Source organism: Equus caballus, chromosome 11, assembly GCF_041296265.1.
Source record: "Equus caballus isolate H_3958 breed thoroughbred chromosome 11, TB-T2T, whole genome shotgun sequence".
Lineage (NCBI taxonomy): Eukaryota > Metazoa > Chordata > Mammalia > Perissodactyla > Equidae > Equus > Equus caballus.
Genome location: NC_091694.1, coordinates 43,746,236 through 43,761,743, shown reverse-complemented (window position 1 = coordinate 43,761,743; position 15,508 = coordinate 43,746,236). Strand labels below are relative to the sequence as shown.

General features: G+C 38.3%; 1 protein-coding gene across 4 annotated transcripts in view; it reads left to right on the top strand.

The window, feature by feature from the left end:
- Positions 1 to 15,508, top strand: part of SSH2 (slingshot protein phosphatase 2) — a 241,628-nt gene that overhangs the window by 52,872 nt on the left and 173,248 nt on the right. For 2 of the 4 annotated variants that reach the window (XM_023651643.2, XM_023651642.2), the window contains exon 2: positions 8,819 to 8,899. In XM_023651643.2, coding sequence (XP_023507411.1) covers positions 8,819 to 8,899 — 81 coding nt within the window. 4 annotated transcript variants of the gene reach the window in all.

Below are 15,508 nucleotides of genomic sequence, written 5' to 3'. Positions count from 1 at the left end.
ACTGGGGGGATTTGGGGAGAGAAAGCAGGAAAAAAAAAAAGATTGGCAACAGTTGTTAACTCAGGTGCCAATCTTAAAAAAAAAAAATTTAAAAAATGTTCACATTATCTCTGTGAGTGTAAATTTGCTATTATAAGTAATATGGTATTTGTGTAGGATTTGAGATAAATGACTGTTTGAGGAATTCAAAGCAAAACCTCTAAATCTGCGAAATCTTCATATATCAAATCATTATGTTGTATACCTTAAACTAATACAATTTTCTATGCCAATTATATTTCAATAAAATGGGGGAGGAAAAACCCCCCTAAATCTTATCATTGTTAATTGCAATAAAAGACTTAGAAGGCAGGGGATGGGGAGGTATAGTAGAAAAGTATGAATATTGATATTGTGGGGGCCTGGAATTGGCCACCCCAAAATATGTCTTTGGCATGATGATTATTTAGGGCTAGTTACTTTGCAGACAGGAAAGCAACTGAAAAGTAGAATTTACTTGCCCTTTGTTAAGAGACATTTACATTGTAAAGGAAATCTCCATCTGTAAAGATGCCTCCCTCTCTGTACCAGGAAGAACGGGGTGACCTTATCTCTAGAAATTCCTATCAATACAGAATGCCAGGACTTAAATCTGCATAATAATCTTATTCCTGTTTCTGGTAACCTCCTGTAACTGACTCCCACCACCCCCAACATCCTCCTTTGTCTTTAGCTGGATATGATATTTAAGGTGGGGGCTTCAGCCATTTTGGCGAGTTGCTCAGCTTGCCTGACCTCTCCCATGTATACATGTTATAAAGTTTTGTTTAATTTTCTCCTGCTATTCTGTCTCATGTGAATTTAATTTGTTCTCCGGCCAGACGAACCAAGAAAGGGTAGAGGAAATGTCTTCCTCCCCTACAATATCTAAGAGACCTGAGTTAAAATCCTTGTTCTGCCACTTAACATTTAATGAATTATTTTGGAGTGTGTAGCTTCACTGGGTTGTTTCAGTGTTAAATGAGATAACAAATGTGAAATGCTCTGATTATGGTAGCTGACCATCACTTATTTTCATAGAAACTGGCCTTCTCAGTTGCTTTTGTACACTCAGGAATCTTTTCAAACTCTACAGGGGATGAGTTTTATCCAAAGTCATTCCTCAAACAAACCCCAACACTGGCAGCCCTGTGGATGCTATAGAAATGCAGACATAGAAGATGTTTTCTCCAAATACATAAAATCTACTTAGGGAGTTAGGATTCTTCCCATTGAAAGTACCAAAATACCATATTAAAAATGGAGTAAACTGTGACTTTTTTAACATAAGAAGCCCGAAGGCAAGACAGTGGCTCAATGCAATTATCAAAGTTCTGGATTCTTTCCATCTTTTCTGCCCTGTCATCCTTAGCATGTTGCCTTTTGTCCTTGGGACTCTCCTTTCAAGGTCACAAAATGGCTGTCACAGCTGTAGACATCATATCTTTGCACCACTGCATCCAAAGTCAGAATGGGCAGGGATTTTTTCTCAATTCTCCTTTATCAAGGTGGAAAATCTTTCCCCTAAGCCCAGGGCAGGCTTGCCCTCAGGTCTTGTTGACCAGGATTAAGATATATAACTGTGTTGGCCTCCAGGGAGGTTGAAAAGGCAGGAATATGGCATTTTCAGCTTCATTGGTGGGGCTGGTAGGTGATAGAGGTGAGAAATGACTGTTAATAGACACCAGAGAGAGTCTACCCTGGGGGGATAGGACTAAAATCCATGTAAAGATTACAGACAGTTCTATGCAATTTATCATTAGGCTAAATGTGTGCTCTAGGCCAGGGGTCTCCAAACTTTTTCTGTTCAAAGCCTGATAGTAAATATTTTAGGCTTGGTTGGCCACAGATGGTCTCTGTTGCATATTCCTCTTTGCCTTTTAAAAATGTGAAAATCATTCTTAGTTTGCTGGCCATGTAATAACAGGCTGTAGTTTGCTCACCCCTACCAAGGCCAGGAAGGCTCAGAGGAGAGGGACCTCAGTGAGGCTGAAGTCATCATTTTGAAGCTTCCTGAAATTCTGAGATTTGAGTGGTGCTTTGAAGGATGGGTAAGATTTAGATGGAGAGATCATGTTTCTTCTGAAGGGAGTAGTGAGTGGAGAAATAAGCCTGTGATGTTTACCATAAGACAGTGTGTGTTACATGCAAAGAATGGAGAGCCGGAATACCTTTACAGATGAAATGGGCCAGTTGCAAGCCAGAGTTAGGGAGTACCGTGGCTTGAATTCCTGGACTGCCTAGCCACTGACAAGTCAAGCTGCTAAGTAGCTCTGAGAAATGAAGATGCTCTTTTGGCTTAAAGCCTCCATGTTGACTTAGAGCCCAAGGGAGGCAGTGTCTCATGTAACAATTGGCTCTTCAGTAGGAGCTGTTGCTACTATGACTAATTAAAGGACAAACATCATGTGTTTAGGGTGGTGAAGACTATTGGTCTCTTAACCATACCTATGCACAAAGATTATGACTTATCTGCAATTTGTGTTATTGTTATTGGCAACAAGTTGTAACAACTAATGCTAAGTCACTTACTCATACATTGAACATTTGTTGAATGCTTACTGTGTGCCAGGCCCTAGAGATACCAGTTGAAAAGCTCATGGTCTAGAGGGAGAGAAACAATATGTTTAGAAATAATTACGGTAGAGTGAGGTAAGGGTTAGAAAATATATGTGCAAGGAGCTGTGAATGCCTAGAAGAAGGAACCACCAATTCGTCCTGATTTAAACTTTCAAGTTGACTCAGTCTAATTATTGCTATCCTTCAATAGCCATAGATTATATCCTTAATACTAGCCAATTATCTTGTAGATCTATACCATTGATTGCAAAGAGGCCTGTGTGAAATACTATGGTTGGATCAAATCCAGTTCATCATCCAGAAAAAGCAGTGTCAAACATTCTGCTGCTGCTACTAAGTTTTTAGGGTCCTATTTATGTACAAATGTATAGCTGTAGTGTTGCTTGGTCCCTTAGTTTTGTACTTCCTGCAATACTGGTATGAAAATTGGGTTCTGAAAAACAATTGTTTTCCCCAGTAAAATTTGTAGAAAACAAGATTCTATTGTAGACAGAATAATGGCCGCCCCAAAAGAGTCCTTATCTTAATCCCCTGTGAACCTGTGAATATATGATGTTACATGGTAAAGGGGTGAGTTGTTTGCAGATGGAGGTTGCTAATCAAATGACTTTAAAGTAGGCAGATTATCCCAGATTATTGGAATGGGGGCAATGTAATCATAAGCGTCTTTAAAAGTAGAGGAGGGAGACAGAGAGGAGGTTGGATTGATATGATATGACAAAGACTCAACCCACCTTTGCTGACTTTAAAGATAGAGGAAAGGGGCCACAAGCCAAGGAATGCAGGTGGCCTCTAGATGCTGGAAAAGGTAAGGAAACAGATTCTCCCTGTTAGTTTATTAGAGCTGCCATAACAAGTACCATAGACTGGTGGCTTAAACAAGAGAAATTTATTTTCTCACAGTTCTGGAGGCTAAGAAGTCAGAGATCAAGGTGTTGGCAGGGTTGATTTTTTTCTGAGGCCTCTCTCCTTGGCTTGTAGTTGTATATTGTCTCCCTCTGTCTTGACATGGTCTTTCCTCTGGGTGTGTCTGTGTCCTGATCTCTGCCTCTTATAAGGATACCAGTCATATTGGATTAGAGCCCACCCTAATAACCTCATTTTAATTTAATTACCTCTTTACAGATCATATCTCCACATAGTCACATTATGAGGTACTAGAGATTAGGACCTCAACATATAAATTTTGGGGAGACATAATTCAGCCCATAATACTCCCCTAGAGCTTCCAGAAGGCACATGGATCTGCCACCACTTTAATTTTGGGACTCCTGACCTCTAGAACTGTAAGATAATAAACTTGTGTTGTTTAAGCCGTCAAGTCTATGTTAATTTGTTACAGCAAATTAGAAATGAATACAGTTACAAGTAACCTGAATCTATTAATAGGAGACCGATTAACTGAATTGTGGAAAATCTATACAATGGAATATTACGCAACGATCAAAAATAGTAAAATCAATGTCCATTGACAGATGAATGGATAAATAAAATGTGGTATATACGTATAATGGAATATTATTCAGCCTTAAAAGGGAAGGAAATTTTGACACATGCTACAACATGGATGAACCTTGAGGACATTATGCTAAGTGAAATAAGCCAGTCACAAAAAGACAACTACTGTCTGATTCCACTTCTACGAGGTATCTAGGGTAATCAAACTCATAGAAACAGAAAGTAGAATAGTTAGTGGTTGCCAGGAACTGTCGGAGGGGGAAATTAGTTTTTTAGTGGGTATAGAGTTTTCGTTTTGCAAGATGAGAAAGTTCTGAAGATTGATTGAATAACAAGGTGGATATACTTAACACCAATGAACTGTACACTTGAAATGGTTGAGATGGTGAGTTTTGTGTTACATTATTTTCCCATAATTAAAAATTTGAAAAATAGTGAAACAAAGCTATTAAATTAAAAAGGCAACGACAGAAGAATAGATGTAATGTGCTTCCATTGTACATCTTAGAGAAAGGATATATACGCATATAATGTTTCTATGTAGATAGAATATCTCTGGAAAGATACCTAAGAAACTGGCATAGTAATTACTTCTGGGAATGCAGTTATAGAGAACTAGGAGGTAGCGGGACAGGGGTGGGAGGAAAACTTAAATACTCTTTGACACCTTCTGAATCTTGTTTACCACGTGCAAAGATTACATATTGAGATAACAGTTTTTACCAAGCTCATAGATAGAGAGAATAGATTGGCGGTTGCCAGAGGCGAGAGGTGGGCAAAATGGGTGAAGGGAGTGGAAAGGTACATACTTCCAGTTATAAAATAAATAAGTCACGGGGATGTAATAAAAAAAGAAGAAGAAGAAAGAATGATTTTTAAGTATGTAGCTTGGCATTAGGGATTGCAGAAAGTTTTCCCACTTGGGTCATCCTTAGGCTAAGAGATTGCTTTCTCAATCCAGTTACACCCAAGTGTCACGATAACTAAGACCTACTTCTTGTCTTAGCCTTTAAAGGGTTAAAACTCTTAGTCCCAAAGTGATCATCAGGCTTTAGGGTACATGTACTTTTATTGTTTGATGTCTAATAGTATATTTTCAAAATCTCTAGTTTCTCTAAGAACAACTGAAATGTATTCACTTAGAACCCCTAAAAGAGTTGGGAAGAGAAAAGATGGAGGAAAAAAGGAAAGACAAAGGAAATGTAATAGTCAATGTTCTCTGCTTCTGAAAATCACATAACTTATATCTAGAAAAGAGACTTAACAGTAGCAACAGGTTTTGACTCTTGCGGGATTATTTCTTAAGACTCCTGCTTGCAGATCATTATGTAACTGCAGAAGTTAGATTTTAACACTCTTCAGAACATCCTCCTTAGTACATGAGTCCTTGCACCATACATTCCATATAAAGATTGCCTTCAGAGATACTTGGGAATTCCAATTCCTGAGTTGATCCTGGGTTCTGCAGAGTGAACTGTCTTGCTTATGACTATAAAAGACTTATCCCAAGAATGTGTAAGACTTTTACATCTAAGAAGGAGATGATTATTGCTATGGTAATAAATATTATTATAAGCAGCAGCAGTAGTAGTAGCAACATCAGTAGCTAAGTCATGCTAACTGCTTTTTTTATATCATCTCTCATACAGTCTTTCCCAAGACCCTATTAGATAGATGTTATTCTTGTACCCATTTTTATGGATGAGGAAAGTGAGCTCAGAGAGATTACGTAATATGTTCAACACCACATGGCTAGTAAGTGGCAGAACCAGGATATGAACTCAATTTAGTTTGCTTAAGATTTGGGCAAGAATATGCGTTGGACTTTATCATCTTCAAAATTTCTGCTGAAATAGCCAAAGGCACAGAAAGGAAGGGAAAGAAGGAAGAGAGAGAAGAGAAAAGAGAGTTGATATCTGCACTGCAAACTGGAAATGATCACCATCCTCATGCTAGAAGAAACACTGGAGGACTTTGTACAATATGAAATTCAGACAAGACCAGGTTAGGGCCTGCCAGCCTGAGAGGTACTGTGTATAAAAGCCCACCTGGGTGTGAGTTAAGGAAGCATCTTTTATTCCTAGCTTACTAAAAATGTTTGAAATCAAATAGGACTGTTAATTTTATCAAATATCTTTTAGCATCTATTTAGATAATCTTACAGTTTTTCTCATTTGATGTAATAATATGTTAAATTATATTAATGGAATTCCTAAATATTCATTCATTCTTGGGATAAGTCTTTTATAGTCATAAGCAAGACAGTTCACTCTGCAGAACCCAGGAACAACTCAGGAATTGGAATTTCCAAGTATCTCAGAAGGCAGAGGAAAGAATTTGAAATGTCTTTTGTCTTCCTTTAGGATTCTTAGAATTTAAGTTAGAACTAAATATGTTGGTTGCAGGTAAATACTTGTTCCATGAACCAATTATTTTTAATGCTACCAGCACACTTAAAATTGATACCTTGTATCTTGATGAATTGAATTTCAATTAATAAGTATGCAGTAAACTCTTAATATAACTTTAGGAATGCAAGTGTCATTACAGGGTCTCTTTCTTGAAAGGTCATTTTGAAAGAGCTTGGGTAAACATGCTGAAGTATTTATAAGAGTGAAAACTTGAAAATCGTAACTAGTGTAATTTGGATTAATTAACTTCTACTTTTCTCTCTTTTCAGTTTGTATACACTGTGGCAGTGACAAGTCACTTTTGATATGCTTAATATTATCTATGTTATCTTCTCTTGTGATATGAGAATTTGGGAAAATTGAAAGCAGCTTTGGTCTCTGCCTTATTAATTCCATCAGATATTTTATTTGTCATTAAGGCTTTAGCTTTTCTAATATGACTGTTAGAAGTCTTCAGGTATTTTGTAGACTGATTTTTTTTAAAAAGACAAATAGAAAATAAATGTTCTTATTTTTTTCCCCTTCTAAAATGCAAGAGAGTAAGGAATCAAGAAATTTTGCGTTTGCAGGATTTAAAAAGTGATTTTAAATATTTGGTTGTTTCCGTTTATTTTCTAAAAGAGGAAAAGAGAGGGATAATGAAGATGAGACTTGGTTGTAAGAAGGAAAACCAAACATAGGCAAAAGATCAGAGTAGGAAAAAAGTAAGAAGGAAGTAAACCGGGAGAAGGCAGTTACCAGAAATAGTAACTCTGAGCTTTACTTTCTTTCATTTAAGTCTATTTGTACTCTAAAACTCTTAATCTCTGCCGCTATTCTGTAGGTTGAAACACAGCCTCAGCTTTGAAAAATCAAAGTAGGAATCAACTAGGATAGTCATAGAGTACTTACATATGATTAAGTTTCAGCCACTGGTAGTGGAAGTTTTTTTTGTTTAACAGCTTTGTTGAGATATAAAAGTTTCCTTGTGCCCCTTTGGGGTTTTTTTTTGTTGTGGTTTGTTTGTTTTGTGGTAAGAATATTTAAAATGAGATCTACCCACTTACCATTAATTTTAAATGCACAATAGAGTATTGTTAACGGTAGGCACTATGTTGTACAGCAGATCTCTAGAATTTACCCATCTTGCGTAACTGAAGCTTTATACCCATTAAACAACTCCTCCCTATTTCTTCCTCCCCCTTAGCCCCTGGTAACTGCCATTCTACTCTCTGCTACTGTGAGTTTGATTATTTTGGATACCTCAAATAAGTAGAGTCATGCAGTATTTGCCCTTCTGTGACTGGCTTATTTCACTTAGTGTAATGTCCTCCAGGCTCATTTATGTTTTCACATATGACAGGATTTCCTTCTTTTTTATGGCTGAATAATATTCCATTGTATGTATATACCACATTTCCTTTTTCCATTTGTCTGCTGATGAGCAGTTGGGTTGTTTCCATATATTTGCTATTGTGAATAATGCTTCAGTAAACGTGGGAGTGCAGATCTCTTAGAGATCCTGATTTCAATTCTTCTGGATTTAGCCCCAGAAGAGAGATTGCTGGATTATATGGTAGTGGGAAGTTTTGATGATATAAAGCATATACATCTCTATGTAGGGAGAACTCAGTTTCCAGCAGCTGTTACCCAAACAGCAAGCATTTGAATGGACCTTAATGGGTCAGAGTTGGAGCTTTTTGCTTTTTCTCTTCTCTTTTTCGTGGTGGTGTTAGTTATAAGGGAAAAATACTCTTGTGTTACCAGCTAATTGTTTCACTTCTTTGTCTCGTTTTCCTTATCTCTCTTCTATACAGATTTTGAAAAAAGAGATTGGAGAGTGGAAGAAAGGTTTTAAATTGTTTTCTGGCATCTGTCAGGGGGACTTGGGTAGGGCATGTCTTTGGCTCTTCTTATAAAGACTTGTTAGCAGAGGGCTAATGAGGCCAGGCACGTGGTTAGATTCCCCAGTCGTGTCCTATGTTATATTCTAAAGCCTGTCTCTAAGCAATCGTATGAAATACGTACCTTTGGATGTGAGGATAAATGAACACAAACCTAGCCTATTCTGGGAAGGCTTCACAGTACATGCCATGAAGGGTTAGTAGCACCATCTTTACAGAAAAAAGACATCCCATGGCCCAAATTGGAAATCACAGAAAATGCTTCAGCTAATCAAACATTTCTCAATCAGTTTTCCGATCACCTAACCAATCGCCTTGTTGGCTTTATTCTCTCCAAAATAGCCATCCCTAATCAGAATTGCAGCTTCTCACGAGCTAACATTGACTTACTGACTTCTGCTGGCTTTTTCCCTCATGCTTATGGCCCCATTCATCTGGATCTCTGAAATGATCTTGTTTGTATTACAGAGCTCTCATTTGGAAGACAGTGAATCAGCAGCATTACTTTGCTGTGAATGTGAAGAATCAGAAATCTTTAGTGATTCCAATGTACGTAGGTATATGTTTTTATACAGCCTTTGGTGATTCAAGTGAAAGCTTTTTGGGTAAATTTGGCTCTTAAATGTACCTGGGATAGTGCCTATTATTTCATCTATTTGGCCTCACTTAGCCAAATAGTCTGGGAAGGCACATAAGTGACTTGGATGAATGTATATATTAATAGTATGATATATTTGTATGGTCCACTGAAAGCATATCTATCAAGGTAGAAAAATGTTGCACCCTGGAACCTTGGGTGAGTCTCCCTCAATAAGGAATATGATTGTTTTTGTGGGTTTTTTACATTTTTTTAATGATCAATAGTATCCTTTTCCCTGTGGCCACTGCTTGGTATTGGTGCTGCCAGTGGACCTTTATTTTCCATATACATAGACTTGACGTATTTTGGCTGTAAATAACGTAAAGCAAAACAGTGTTATAATTACTGGACTGGAGATTCAGCCAGATCATCTCAAGTGTAGAACTATCTAACTACGTTTCATGAGATGTTGTAAATTTGATTTATCTCAACTGACTCCCAGCGTAGTTGCTGAATTATTGCAAATTACCCACAGAATCAGGCTGAAGTTAGAGAAGGACTTAAATTGACTTTTTTACAATTTAAATATCTCTTCCAACAGGATAGTAACTGCCTTTTCTAGCTATGGCTAAAACTAGGTTCTAAAAACCTTGCTAAACTCTGGGTTCTGTCTGTTTCAGGATGTTTATTGTGTATAGTAGGCACACTATAAATATTGTTGGAAGTTTCACCAATGGAAACTCTCTCTCTCAAAGTAACCTGTGCCTCTCAAGTATATCACCATAATATTGCCTGCTCTTAAACTGTCTTCTTCACCTTCATGGCGCAATGAAGGTGATCACTATTTTAGGACCTCATTCAACTATTACGTTGATTTCCTGGTTGCACTTCATTCAGCATTGGTGATGAGTCTGGCATGGCATGAAGTCAGTTATTGTGACTCATTAATAGCTGGAGTGGTGCTCATTGCCTGAGTGCTTGAAAACATTAACTGATGAATTCACATGAACGCTCATTTATTATCAACGTTTTACAGATGACAAAATGAGTGTGGAAAGGTTATATTCTTTGTCCAGTGTTGTGTCATAAGGAAGGGCAGCACTGACATCATCATCTCAGTTGACAGCCATCAGTGAGCTTGTTATCGGTAGGTGACATCATCATTGATGGAATGAGTTCCAGTCTCCTTATGTAGTATCCTACAAGATTTATTTTGTTCAGTCTGCAGTGGGGTCCTCTGGACTTCACTGGCTTATTGTTTTGGCTGATTTTTGTCTTAAAGAGACTAGTGCATGGCAATCCACATGCAGAATATTTTTGTGAAATTGGACATGTGGGGACATCTAGTTTTAATGATTTTCTCCCTTAGAAACAGTTAGTTCCAGATATGCATTTGCAGATTACTCTGGGTTGCTTTATTTTCTTGCCAGAGCTTTTATTCATTTAAGTTGTCATCTTTTCCTCTTTATGAAGCAAAAGTGGTTACATGTACTTGGCTGGCTTTTTAAAGATATTGGATCCTCCTTCTGTTTTATTTGTTCAGGGAGTATTTCCCACACTTTTTTCTCAGCTTCCCATTCCCACCCCAGTGTCCAAGGAGATTGAAGAGAGCTCCTTCCCAATTTGAAGGCTTACCCTTTAAAACAAAATTATTTGGAGAGCAAACTGATTGAAATCCCCACTTTGAATTTTCTTCAAAGGAAGTGGTATGGGATCTTGATAACTGTTTGAAATAGAAGTTAACTATTGTAAAGAAGAGTAGAAGAGAAAGCCAATTATTGAAGAACTTTCTTTTCAATCTTGGGATAACAGAAATATGAACTTTGGTGAGCTATATTCATTCATTCACCAAGCATTGACTGACTGTCGTGTTTGAATCACCCTGCCTAGGCTGTGGGGGTTAGGCATTAAATAGAGAGTCTTCCCTAAGAGCAAACTTTGAGCTATAAGGTGACTAAGGTCTACGGATCTAATGTAAAGCATAGTGGCTATAGTTGATAACGCTGTATTGTATAATTGAAATTTGCTAGAAGAGCAGAACTTGTGTTCTCGTACATAACACAGAAAAAGGTAAATATGTGAGGTGATGGTTATGTTAATTAGCCAGATAGGGGGAATCTTTTCACAGTATATAGTATATCAGAGCACAATGTAGGGGGCCTGCCCTGTGGCCAAGTGGTTAAGTTCTTGTGCTCTGCTTCGGTGGCCCAGGGTTTCGCCGGTTGGCATCCTGGGCACAGACATGGCACTGCTCGTCAAGCCATGCTGAGGCGACATCCCACATGCCACAACTAGAACAACCCACAACTAAAAATAGACAACTATGTCCGAGGGGGCTTTGGGAGAAAAAAGGGAAAAAAAAAGTATGGTGTACACTTTTTTTTTTGCTGAGGAAGATTAGCTCTGAGCTAACATCTGTTCCCAGTCTTCCTCGTTTTTTTTCTTGAGGAAGATTAGTCCTAAGCTAACATCTGTGCCAGTCTTCCTCTACCTTATAAGTGGATCGCCACCACAGCGTGGCTGACAAGTGGTATATGTCTGTGGCCAGGATCCGAACCCAGGAACCCAGGCTGCTGAAGCAGAATACAATGAACTTAACCACTTCGCCATGAGACCAGCCCCCAGAATGTACACTTTAAATATCTTAAAATTTTGTTTGTCAATTATACCTCAATAAAGCTGAAATTTAAGAAAAATCTACCCTAGGAGAATGTATAATCTGTGTTTCAACAAATTAGTTTTATGGATATTCTTGGAAAGCCATGAAAAGGAGAGAAGAATATCATTCATATGCAGTACCTGGGGAGAAAAGAAGAACTCTGTAGATGAGTGGAAAGAAATTTGGCTGGAGGCAAAGAAGGGAGACTCTCTCTGGAAGAGGGCTGGCTGCCTTACATTTCCTGGGGCTTTCCCAGAAGAGGGGAGGAGTGTAAAGAGGCCCCTGCCTCTTCTTCTCTGGTCCAACTCAGCCTCTAGGGAACCAGATAAAGGGTAGAAGCAGCTACTTGCTCCCTCTGCCGTGCACAGGGTTGTTGGAGTCCTCCACGATGGGAAGAGGGACTGCCTGCCCCAGGGCAGGGTGACAGTGTGACTGGAAGAGATCACAAAGGAGATACTGGCCTTAGCTGCAGGGATTTCATTTTGGCTCCCTATAAGAAAGAATATAGGCAGTGACTTAAGCAGGTTGGCTACTAGTGGCTGCAGCAGCCTCTGAGACTCCTGAGGGTCCTCTGCGTTCTACATCTTCCCTTAAAGGAGAAAAAGCTCTGCATGAGCTGGAATTCCAATTATTGCACTTGTTGCTGGGGTTCAGCTAGAAACAACTGGATTCATTACCATTGTAGGGTTATTTCCCAGCCTGGAGGTCAGGAAAATGCTTATGTTAGTTTATTTCCTAAGAATGCAACTAATTTCTTTGTGTCCTTTTCCTGCTCTTCTGACCCCACCTCCACTCTACCAAACAGGAAGAGGGATGCATATAAGTGGTCTTACTATTTTTATGGTCTATTTCATTCTTTTGCTTGAATATTATATCCTTGTAGGGAATACATTTTCCCTCTGTGCAGTCAAAACAGCTCTTCTGTTTGACTAGCCCAGTGAAAGGAAGGAGTGTTAACCTTTTGTTATTAAAGAAAAAAAAAGCCACCCTAGAAGCAAATGTGGAGATGGCAGACAAATCTAAATTGTAAGAATTATTTGGTTTAGAATATATTTTTAAACCATCGATTTGCCTTCTCTTCCAGAGCAGGACACTTGTCTCAGAATACAACAGGTATCCTTCTAGATGACAGCTTCTATGGAGGTTTTCACGTGCAGTCATTTTGTGGGGTGGAAGAACGGCTTTGGAGAGAGAGAATATTTAACCTAATACTAAATTCAAGATAATGGATTTAAGAATTTAAGAAAATTATTAGCATTAAAATAAGCCCTAATTCAAGGCCTGCTAGAGATTGAAGATAGAAGGGACTTTAATCTTCAGGATTCTTCTGAAGCACCCTGTTTTTCATGTATGTTTTAAGTCTTAGAATATGGTGTATGGGTGATCAAAACAATGAATGATTTGTTAGCTCAGAAAGTAAAACTACATTTAGGAGGGAAAACTGCTGTCATCGTTAAATCTACTTTTGTAAATCTCTAGAGATTGTGAGCACAAAATGATTGTAGATAAACAGATACAATGGTAACAAACTGGTTGGCTGGAAGATGGTGGTGGTGTATGGGCCAACAGTATCCTGTCACGTCTGATGATTTGTATTTATTTACCCTCGTCTTTTCAGCTCTCTGTACTGTGTGTATTTTTTATTTCTTTTTTCAGACTCATTTGCAGAGACACCATTTCACAAGCCAACATACACAAATATAAAAAGAAAAAAGAAGGAAAATTTGTTACTAACGAAGATGTGGGTTTTATTTTGAATTTCAAAGGGCCAGTTAGCCAATAGCAAACAACTGTCCCACCAGAGTTCAGGATTATTTGAATTGTTTCAGCATTGCCTCTGCTGCATAGTAAAGTGATGGCTGATTAGAGCACCTGGTCAGGAAAGGGGCTAAAAGTGTTGACTGGTGTCTGATCCAAATGATTATACCGGTAGAAATCTCCTATGATATTAACTTATTTTTCTTTGTTCCTGAATAAGATGTAAGAGAGTATAGCTTGACTGTTTTATCCTAGAATAACAAATGAGAAATAATTTTCAACTTTTCTTTTTTTAAAAAATTTTACCCTCTTGAGTGACTTATTTGAGGAGAAATGAGATTTGTAGTAATATTGGGTACAAAGGCTATTTTAGGGGCTGGCCCTGCGGCCAAGTGGTTAAGTTCGAGCGCTCTGCTTCCTCAGCCCAGGTTTTCGCCAGTTCGAATCCTGGGCGCGGACATGGCACTGCTCATCAGGCCATGCTGAGGCGGCGTCCCGCATGCCACAACTAGAAGGACCCACAACTAAAAAACAAAAATACACAACTATGTACTGGGAGCTTTGGGGAGAAATAGAAAAAAATAAAATCTTTTTAAAAAAAGCCTATTTTAATAATTAGCCTTATCATTTAACTACCTGGTTCTCATCGTGCCTCTACATTAGAATCACCTGATGATCTTTTAAAATAATTTAATAACAGAGTCTCACCCCAGTTATATCAGGATCTCTGTGAGTGGGACCTAGGTTCTGGTATTTTTTTAATGCTCCCGGGATTATTCTAATATGAATTAAGAATTAAGAACCACTATTCTAACTCTAGCTCTGCTAATTTTGTACCTCCAAATCAGAAGCTCCACGCTGCAACATCTGTAATTTATATACTTTGTATACTGCACTTTTGTGTATATCTTGATGAATTTTCACAAATTGAAGTGTTCACAAACACACATCAAGAAATTGTGTAACCTATACCTAGAAGAGCAAGGAAAACAGGAGATGGCAGGACTTGTAATATTTTTCATTAATAAAATTGTACAGACTTGTTTTTAGATGATAGCTTGGAAATAATTTACCCTTTGGAAGGTAAGCAAGATAATTTATTGAGCACTTACTATTTGCCAGAGATACTAAGTGATTTTCACACAATTTAGTACTGAATCCAAGTCTTTGAGGTTAAGTACTTTTACTATTTCCCATTTAAAGCTGAGGAAACAGAGGCTTGCCTAAAGTATGTGACCATGCTGGTCTGCCCGACACTCCCTTCTTGAGCTCTCAACCTTATGCTGGATTGCCTTTGCCCTTGAATGGAATACTATTATTCTGGTGCTAGGAGGCCAGAGGCCAGTGGAATAGTGGTTCTCAACTCTGGCTTTGCACCAGAATAATCTGAGAGCTTTTCAAAAATATAGACACTCAAATCTCACCTTCCTGGGAAGTTTCTCATTCAGTGGGTCTTGAACGAGGCTCGACATCTTTATTCTTTACAAAGATCTGTAGGTGGTTCCTTCATGTAGCCAGAGTTGAGAATTGTGGTTCTTAGAAACTCCCTAGGGAGGACTGATAAGATTACAGATTTAGGGGCATCTGAAGACTGAATTTGGAATATTGTAAAGACACACTGTTGTCAGAAGTGTAGGGAAGGAGGAGGTAGATTAATAACAATCAAGTTTCATATTTCAGAAGGTAAAATGGTATTTATCCCTAGAAATTGGATATATCACTGGGGTATTTTATAGCCAGATTAATTCTCCATTCTTTCAGTGGATTTCTAGAGTGCTGCATTATTGTACCTAGTTTGCTCTCCTAGATACCTGTTTTCTCAGTGCTCGGGGTGGAGTCCTGATGAAGTTCTGGTTTCAGAGCTCTTAGGCTAGAACTGCTAACCCTGGAGAGAGCAGTGGAGCACTGGATGGCCCTGATTAAGACAAATGTCTTGATAGAGTTGTAAATTTAACAAATCCTTAATCTCAATGGATCCTGTCTTCTGAATCCCTCCTAATGCCTTTTGTTTATTTTTTGTAATCTCACAGTGTCCTTTGGCAATAGGGCAGGAGTAGTCATTCTTCCTTTCACTTTACAATTAGGAAAATTGAGTTAGAAAGGCCATTACTTTGCTGAGACCTATAACTGAAATGAGGCTAATATTTGCTGAGCGCTGCTA